The 9,068-nt window shown below is 46.0% G+C and overlaps 2 protein-coding genes across 2 annotated transcripts in view; one reads left to right on the top strand and one right to left on the bottom strand.

The window, feature by feature from the left end:
* Positions 1-513, bottom strand: part of HAGH (hydroxyacylglutathione hydrolase) — an 11,374-nt gene extending 10,861 nt beyond the window's left edge. The window contains 1 exon segment of the mRNA XM_010830642.1: positions 393-513. Within this exon segment, the coding sequence (XP_010828944.1) occupies positions 393-468 (76 nt within the window). The 5' untranslated portion in view covers positions 469-513.
* Positions 514-690: 177 nt separating this feature from the next.
* Positions 691-2,309, top strand: FAHD1 (fumarylacetoacetate hydrolase domain containing 1). The gene has a single exon (XM_010830633.1). It carries the CDS (start codon positions 954-956, stop codon positions 1,617-1,619), a length of 666 nt encoding a protein of 221 aa, XP_010828935.1. The 5' UTR covers positions 691-953; the 3' UTR covers positions 1,620-2,309.
* Positions 2,310-9,068: the final 6,759 nt, after the last annotated feature.

Raw genomic sequence — 9,068 nt, 5'->3', positions numbered from 1 at the left:
CAACACACATTTCCTTACCTAGCACAAATCCGTTAGCACCCCCCAGCTGACAAGTTACCCCACTCTGTCTTCAGCCCTCTCAAAGTCTGACTCAACTGCTGGGTAGCCTTTGCTCGACCCCAATAGGCCTGCCCGCCGGCGTCAGCGAGGGCTTACAATCCTGTGTCAATAAAAAACATCGTCAGCCACGGCAGGCCCGCCTGTGCGGGCCCCGCACTGGACCGCCTCGGGGAGCGCGACCGGCCCAACCGCCGTTAGCCCGGCTACGACGCCGGCCGGGCGGCTCGCCTCGCCTCCGCGGGCCGGCTGCCCTGTCCCAGGGCCCTGACAGGCCAGCCCCTGGGCGCCCGGGCCTTCCCGGCCCCGCGTCAGCCCCGCCCCGGCCCACCTACCCAGGCCGAGACGAGCGCAGACGGCTCCCAGCTCTGCGACGCTCCAGCGGCCGAGCAGCCCGCGGCCCAGCACCATGACCGGGGCGGCAGGCAGGCGGCGGCGGGGGCTGCGGCGCGAGGGGCGGGCTGCACCCGCAGGCGTCTACACACCGCAGCCAATCAGCGCCTGCCGCCCGCCCCAGCCAGTCAGCGCCCGCGTCCCAGCCCGTGCCCGCCGCCTCCCCCCGGCCAATCAGCGCCCGCGTCCCAGCCCGTGTCCGCCGTTCGCCCTGTCCCCCGGCCAATCAGCGCCCGCGTCCACACCTGACCCTGCCCCGCTGAGGACCTGAGGGCGATCCGGGAGGCACCTGCTCCAGCCGCCGCCTCTCTGCGGGGACCGGGCCCGGCAGCCCCGGGGCAGCCACTGGACAGCCGCTGCCTACAGGACGAGCGCCGCGACTTCCGGGCACCCGGTGGAGTCCGCGGTCCGGTGCCCCGAGGTAATTGGTCCTCTTCGGCCAGCCGTCGGCGTCCGTGGCCGGCCGGGCGGGGTCCACGTGACTCCATGCAGCAGGCAGGAGCATGGCCGCCAGCAGGCCGCTGTCCCGCTTCTGGGAGTGGGGGAAGAACATCGTGTGCGTGGGCCGGAACTACGCGGACCACGTCCGGGAGATGCAGAGCGCCGCGCCCAGCGAGCCGGTGCTCTTCCTGAAGCCGTCCACCGCCTACGCCCCCGAGGGCTCGCAGGTGCTCGTGCCTGCCTACACCCGCAACCTGCATCACGAGCTCGAGCTCGCCGTGGTGATGGGCAAGCGCTGCCGCGCCGTCTCGGAGGCCGCGGCCATGGACTACGTGGCCGGCTATGCCCTGTGCCTGGACATGACCGCCAGGGACGTGCAAGACGAGTGCAAGAAGAAGGGGCTGCCCTGGACTCTGGCCAAGAGTTTCACGGCCTCCTGCCCGGTCAGTGCCTTCGTGCCCAAAGAGAAGATCCCTGACCCTCACAACCTGAAGCTCTGGCTCAAGGTCAACGGCGAACTCAGGCAGGAGGGTGAGACATCCTCCATGATTTTTTCCATCCCCTACATCATCAGTTACGTTTCTAAGATCATGACCTTGGAAGAAGGAGATATTATCTTGACCGGGACGCCAAAGGGAGTGGGACCCGTTAAAGAAAATGATGAGATCCAGGCCGGCATACATGGCGTCCTCAGTATGAAGTTTAAGGTGGAGAGGCCAGAATATTGAGTGTATATTATACAAAGCACCCTAACTTCTTAACATACGTTTCAGGGGGAAAGGAAACGAGAGACAAAATCAAGCAACGGTTATTTAACTAAACGTGACAATCCTTTAATAAGAAACCAATTTTTAAAAATGATTGGGTTGCTATGCCTCAACCCAAGGAAGATGGACCCTCGGAGAAAACCTGACCTAGACGAGCTGGGCCAGAAATGGAAATGCAAAACAGTGTCTCCTAGGAAACAGGAAATCAAGATGTTCAAAAGACTTACTTTCTTTTTCTAAAACTGGACTGGATTAGACTTTTCAGTGGGTCACTCAAGGACCACGTGTTCAAGACTTAAAATCTGCAAAGGAAGTGGAAGAACACGTTTCATCAGGGTTTCCCAAAGTTCCTTTATGATCGTGAAAACCATCGGGAGGTATTTGTAAAAATAAAAATGTCCAATTACTGGACCATCCCAGGCGCAATGTGTTATTTAATGGACTCAATCTCTGGCACTCCAAGTGATTCTTATCACGGAAATATGGAGAAACGCTACTCCACATAGTCAGTTAACTTAAAGTTTTATTTAATAAGTGAGCAATTAATGAAGACCTCACTCATTTAGTTAGGGTGTGTATTCTGGCCCATAGAGTCTGAGTTTGGGGGATAATTTTTAAACTGTTGTTTCCTAAATAAATAATGCTATCTTTTGTGTGGTCTAAAAGTGTACTTTTTCCCCCCAGTAGTGGTTATGAGGGACACATCCTCACTAAGGAGCTTCAGACCTTGGTCTTTGGCCTTTGGTTTCCTGAGCGCTGTGCTTTATTAACAGAGTTGATCAGCACCTGTACCTCACACCCCGTGATAAGGAAGCTTCAGGGAAGTAAAATGGCCTGGGAGTGCTGCTTTTACTTTCCCCTGCCCCCTTCTCTGGGTTTTCCAGGTAGCTCAGGGGTAAAGGATCTGCCTGCTAATGCAGGAGACGTGGGTTGGATCCCTCATCTGGGAAGATCCCCTGGAGGAGGGTATGGCAACCCACTCCAGTACTCTTGCCTGGAGAATCCCATGGGCAAAGGAGCCTGGCAGGCTACAGTTCATGGGGTCGCAAAGAGTCAGACACAACTGAGCACTCACACACCCTTCTCTGCAAAATACTAGGTGAGGTGCACAGCTGTCAGGGTGCCTGGTGGAGTCCTTTAGGCTTAGGCAGGGGCTCCTGCTGTTAACCTGAACAGAAGGCACCTGCTAGCTCCTAACGCTTATTGAGCACTTAGTACTACTAGGCACTGTGCCAAGAGTTTTCTGTGTAGTATTTAATCCTCAACAAAGCTGGTACTATTACTACCATCCCTGTTACAGAGACAGGGATTAGCCAGCCTGAAGTGGCAGAGCCATAATGTAACACAGCCATCCCAAGATAGAAACCTGAAGTCTTTTTCCCCCCCGTTTTTTAGCATATAGTGATTCATAATGTTGTGCCAATCTCTGCTATACAGCAAAGTGCTTCAGATTTACTCATATATACATTCCATTATGGTTTACCCCAGGAGATTGGATAAAGTTCCCTGTGCTATACACTGGGACCTTGTTTTTTCATTCTAAGTGTGGAAAACCTAAAGTTGTGACCACACTCCAGGCTGCATCTTTGAAGTAGATACATTAGAAAGTTCAAACATTTAGGTCTTCTGAAAGCCCCAATTTATAATTTATTATGAGGAAGTGTCAGAGTTGGATTTGTTTCTAAAACATCACACTATCTTCTTTCCTCTTCACCTGGAGTTGGACACAATTTAGTGACTGAACAATAACAACAATCTTCCTTTATCTTTTTTGTTTTTGACTGCATCCGAGATACAGTAGCAAAAGCCCAGAAGTCTAACCACTAGGCAACCAGGGAACTCCCTTTTATCTTTTAATAAGAGTTCTTTTTTAAATGCTTAAGCAATAGATATTTTTAATAGAAGATTCAGAAATTATGCATAAGCCAAAAAGCCAGAACACCCTAAATTCCATACACTCAAAGATGGTCCAAGTTAAGCTTTTGGTGTGCATTCTTCCAAATCTGCAGATGTAATTGTGATCTTTTAAATAAAATTTGTTCATACCATACAGTATGAACTGTCTTCCCATATTGGCACATTTCTGAACTATTTTCAGTGACTGCTTGCTGTGAAGTCAGCCCTCCGTTTCTGGCAGCTGAGATCATCTTTAACTATTTGCTGGTAGTTGTTCCCTTTGGCTAAGGAGGCGTCCCAGGGGCTCAGTGGTAAAGAATCGGCCTGCCAAGGCAGAAGACGCGGATTCAATCTCTGGGTCAGGAAGATACCCTGGAGTAGGAAATGGCAACCCACTTCAGTACCCTTGCCTGGAAAATTCTATGGACAGAGGAGGTTGGTGGGCTACAGTCTGTGGGCTCGCAAAGAGTCAGAAGTGACTGAGCATGCATGAGCACACGGAACCTTAATAACCAAAAGAAGCCAGAAAGTATTAATAGACTTTGTCCTTTGGCTAGGTTCCCCTAAGTGGAAGAGCTGAATCAAGGGTGTGCTTTTATTGAGAGTTTATTAGTAAGACTATCAGATACAAGGTCCAACTGAATCAAGTCTACCAAAGCTGACAGATCTGAAAGCAAGCTAAAGGTACGGCAGGAGTAGTGTCTGCATGTGGCCCTTGGGTGGACAAGCCAGCACCCAGAGAATGTACGGAGCCCCCAGTATCAGTGTTCACTCCAGTGGTGGCACAAGCTTTGTCACAGACGGTTGCTGTCAGCATCGCAGGTGCAGCACACAAACTCCCTGGCTGCAAGAATCAAAGAGAGACACCAATTCTCACAATTCCTGATGTTGGTAAAATCACAATAGTCCTAATACTCAGAAACTACATTTTCCTCAACTTTTATTTTGAATAAATTTAAACCTACTATGAAATTGAGAGACTAATGCAACAAACTCCATACACCCTGCATTAAATTCAACAATTGCTGACATTTGCTATGTCCATTGTCTCTCCTCCCACCCCTCACCTTGTGTGCCATAGGGTCGCAAAGTGTCCCACACTGAATGACTATTTCACTTTCAATTTTCACTTCTCCCGTAACTTCCCCCAGGGTAATTCTCCAACCTTCATAGAAGTTGAGGGTTAGGTGCCTACCAGAGATCTGGGTGGAGCCCAATACTCCCCTAGATGTTACACAGGTTTCTAATGCTTTGCTACTAGAAACAATGATGCAAGGAATATCCTCCATACACAACAGTTCACACTTGTTTATTTCCTTAGGAAAAGTCTTAGAAGTGAAACTGATTAAATAGTTTGTACTTTACATTTTGATACTTTTTGCCCAATTGCCTAAGGGAAAGGATATAATAATTTGTACTTAACAAGAGTGTTAAAGAAAACCTTTTCGCCCACACCTTAGTCAACACTGGGTATTGTGGCTGTGGTCTTTTTAATTTGTATTTCTTTGATTAATAGGGAAACTGGAACTTCCCTGGTGGTCCAGTGGTTGGAAGTCTGCCTGCCAGTGCAGGGGACGCTAGTTTGATCCCTCGTCTGGGAGGTTCCCTCATGCTGAGGAGCAGCTGGGCCCATATGACACAACTACTGAGCCACATGCCTGGAGCCTGAGCACAAGAGAAGCCACCGCAGTGCACTGCAACGAAGAGTAGCCTCCACTTGCCAGAACTAGAGAAAGCCCGCGCGCAGCCAAAGAGACCCAGCACGGCCATAAATAAATAAATATTTTTTAAAATAGTGAAGCTGACATCTTTTCATGTATTTATACACAGTTATCTCTTTAACAACATCTGTTGGGCACATCTTTGGTGTAGACGCTGGTTCAGTATCTGGTTTCAAGGAAGTTTTGTATTTCTTTGCAATACAGTTAATTCATATGTTAAAATCTTCTTGCATTCTAAAGGGAGAGAAAAGTAATTGTAATCTAAAATTCAAGCTGTAAAAGCAGAATAGACTTAATACAACAAATATATTGCCACATATGAATGCCAATGAAATTGCTATACCTCGACATTTATATTACTGATACTGATTATATACTAAGTACTTGAGTCTAAGCATTTTACATACACTAACTTATTTAGTCTTCAGTTTAGTTCAGTTGCTCAGTCATGTACGACTCTTTGAGATCCCTTGGACTGCAGCATGCAAGGCTTCCCTGTCCATCATCAACTCCCAGAGCTTGCTCAAACTCATGTCCATCAACCATGACATGATGATGCCATGCAACCATCTCATCCTCTGTTGTCCCCTTCTCTTCCTGCCTTCAATCTTTCCCAGCATCAGGGTCTTTTCCAGTGAGTCAGTTCTTCATACCAGGTGGTCAAATTATCAGACCTTCAGCTTCAATCAGTCCTTCCAATGAATATTCAGGGTTGATTTCCTTTAGGATTGACTGGTTGGATCTCCTTGCAGTCCAAGGGACTCTCAAGAGTCTTCTCCAACACCACAGTTCAAAAGCATCAATTCTTCAGTGCTCAGCTTTCTTTATGGTCCAACTCTCACATCCATACACGACTACTGGAAAAACCAAAGCTTTGACTAGACAGACCTTTGTTGGCAAAGTAGTGTCTCTTTTTTAATATGCTGTCTAGGTCATAGCTTTTCTTCCAAGGAGCAAGCATCTTTTAATTTCATGGCTGCAGTCACCATCTACAGTGATTTTGGAGCCCAAGGAAGTAAAGTCTCTCACTGTTTCCATTGTTTCCCCATCTATTTGCCATGAAGTGATGGGACCAGATGCCATGATCTTAGTTTTTTGAATGTTGAGTTTTAAGCCAGCTTTTTCACTCTCCTCTTTCACTTTCATGAAGAGGCTCTTTAGTTCTTCACTTTCGCCATAAGGGTGGTGTCATCAGCATATCTGAGGTTATTGATATTTCTCCTGGCAATCTTGATTCCAGCTTGTGCTTCATCCAGCCCATCATTTTGCATGATGTATTCTGCATATAAGTTAAATAAGCAGGGTGACAGTATACAGCTTTGATGTATTCCTTTCCTAATTTGGAACCAGTATGTTGTTCCAAATCCAGTTCTAACTGTTGCTTCTTGACCTGCATACAGATTTCTCAGGAGGCAGGTCAGGTGGTCTGGTATTCCCATCTCTTGAAGAACTTTCCAGTTTGTTGTGATCCACACAATCAAAGACTTTGGCATAGTCAATAAAGCAGAAGTAGATGTTTTCCTGGAACTCTCTTGCTTTTTCGATGATCCAACAGATGTTGGCAATTTTATCTCTGGTTCCTCTGCCTTTTTAAATTCAGCTTGAACATCTGGAAGTTCACCGCTCACATACTGTTGAAGCCTGGCTTAGAGAATTTTGAGCATTACTTTACTAGCATGTGAGATGACTGCAATTGTGCGTTAGTCTGAACATTCTTTGACATTGCCTTTCTTTGGGGTTGGAATGAAAACTGACCTTTTCCAGTCCCGTGGCCACTGCTGAGTTTTCCAAATTTGCTGGCATATTGAGTGCAGCACTTTAACAGCATTGTTTATTAGGATTTGAAATAGCTCAGCTGGAATTACATCATCTCCACTAGCTTTATTTATAGTGATGCTTCTCAAGGCCCACTTGTCTTTGGACTCCAGGATGTCTGGCTCTAGGTGACTGATCACACCATTGTGGTTATCAAGGGTCATCAAGATCTTCTTTGTACAGTTCTTCTGTGTATTCTTGCCACCTCTTCTTAGTATCTTCTGCTTCTGTTAGGTCCATACCATTTCTGTCCTTTATTGTGCCCATCTTTGCATGAAATGTTCCCTTGGTATCTCTAATTTTCTTGAAGAGATCTCTAGTCTTTCCCATTCTGTTGTTTTCCTCTATTTCTTTGCACTGATCACCGAGGAAGGCTTTCATATCTCTCCTTGCTATTCTTAGGAACTCTGCATTCAGATGGGTATATCTTTCCTTTTCTCCTTTGCCTTCAGCTTCTGTTCTTTTCTCAGCTACTTGTAAGTCCCCCTCAGATAACCCTTTTGCTTTTTTGCATTTCTTTTTCTTGGGGACGGTCTTGATCACTGTCTCCTATACAATGTCACAATCCCCTGTCCATAGTTCTTCAGGCACTCACTCTATCAGATCTAATCCCTTGAATCTATCTGTCACTTCTATTGTCTAATCATAAGGGATTTGATTTAGGTCATACCTGAATGGTCTAGTGGTTTTCCTACTTTCTTCAACTTAAGTCTGAATTTGGCAATAAGGAGTTCATGATCTGAGCCACAGTCAGCTCCCAGTCTTGTTTTGGCTGACTGTATACAGCTTCTCCATCTTTGGCTGCAAAGAATATAATCAATCTGATTTCAGTATTGACCATCTGGTGATGTCCATCTGTAGAGTCATTTCTTGTGTTGTTGGAAGAGGATATTTGCTATGACCAGTGCATTCTCTTGGTAAAACTCTGTTTTAGTCTTAACAGTTGCCAACAGGAGTTGGTATTATTATCCCCATTTACTGGAGGGGAACCACAAACTTGGAGAATCTCAGAGCTAGGGCCCATCCTGGGAGTATCAACTGGGGTTTGAGCCTGCAGCCACAGAGCCTGTCCACTTAGCCACCTCCAAATCTACCTCCTCTAACTTGGCCTTCATGTCCCATCTATAAAATGGGCAAAATAACAGTAACTGCATAAACCAGATAAGATAAAGTGCTTATCACAAAATCCATCACATTCAATAATGTGACATTATTGCAGCAACTTAATAATCTAGAAACTTACTTACCCCAAGGAAATAATTAAGAATGTGGCCAAAGATTTAGCTATGGTCATTATTTGTAATAAATAATGCAAAAAGTGGGAAACATTTTAAGTGTCAAGTGTTATCACATTGATTACATTCACTATTTTATACATGCTCAGTTGTGTCTGACTCTTTGTGACCCTATGGACTATCACCTGCCAGGTTCCTCTGTCCTTGGGATTCTCCAGGCAAGAATACTGGAGTGGGTTGCCATTTCCTCCTCCAGGGGAACTTCCGCACCTAGGGATCGAACTTGTGTCTCCTGCATCTCCTGCATCGACAGGTATATTCTTTACCACTGAGCCACCTGGGAAGCCATTCACTATCCTATGCTCATATAATAAAATAATGGGCAGTCATTGAAACTGTGTAGAATATTTAACAGCATGAAAAGTTTATTATAAGTTATTAAGTATAAAAGTAGATTATAGTATAACCCGTATTTGTAAATCATATTTTTGGTTTAATTTTATAAATTACATGCTTTAACATAGAAAGATGGATAAAGAGATGATTTTTTAAAAAGTCAGGAAAGACATTTACAGAAATGTGGGATGCCTGTACACAAATGTTCATGGCAGCCATGGTTGGCTAATCATAATAGCCAAAAGGTGCAACAGCCCAACTGTCCACCAAGACATGAATAAATAAACAAAAGGTGGTGAATTTATCCAATTCATACATACTACTCAGCCACAAAAAGGAATGAAATT

Source organism: Bison bison, unplaced genomic scaffold (assembly GCF_000754665.1).
Source record: "Bison bison bison isolate TAMUID 2011002044 unplaced genomic scaffold, Bison_UMD1.0 scf7180017859082, whole genome shotgun sequence".
In the NCBI taxonomy this organism is placed as follows: domain Eukaryota; kingdom Metazoa; phylum Chordata; class Mammalia; order Artiodactyla; family Bovidae; genus Bison; species Bison bison.
The sequence above is the reverse complement of the archived record's forward strand: the minus strand, read 5'-3'. Positions and strand labels throughout refer to the sequence as shown.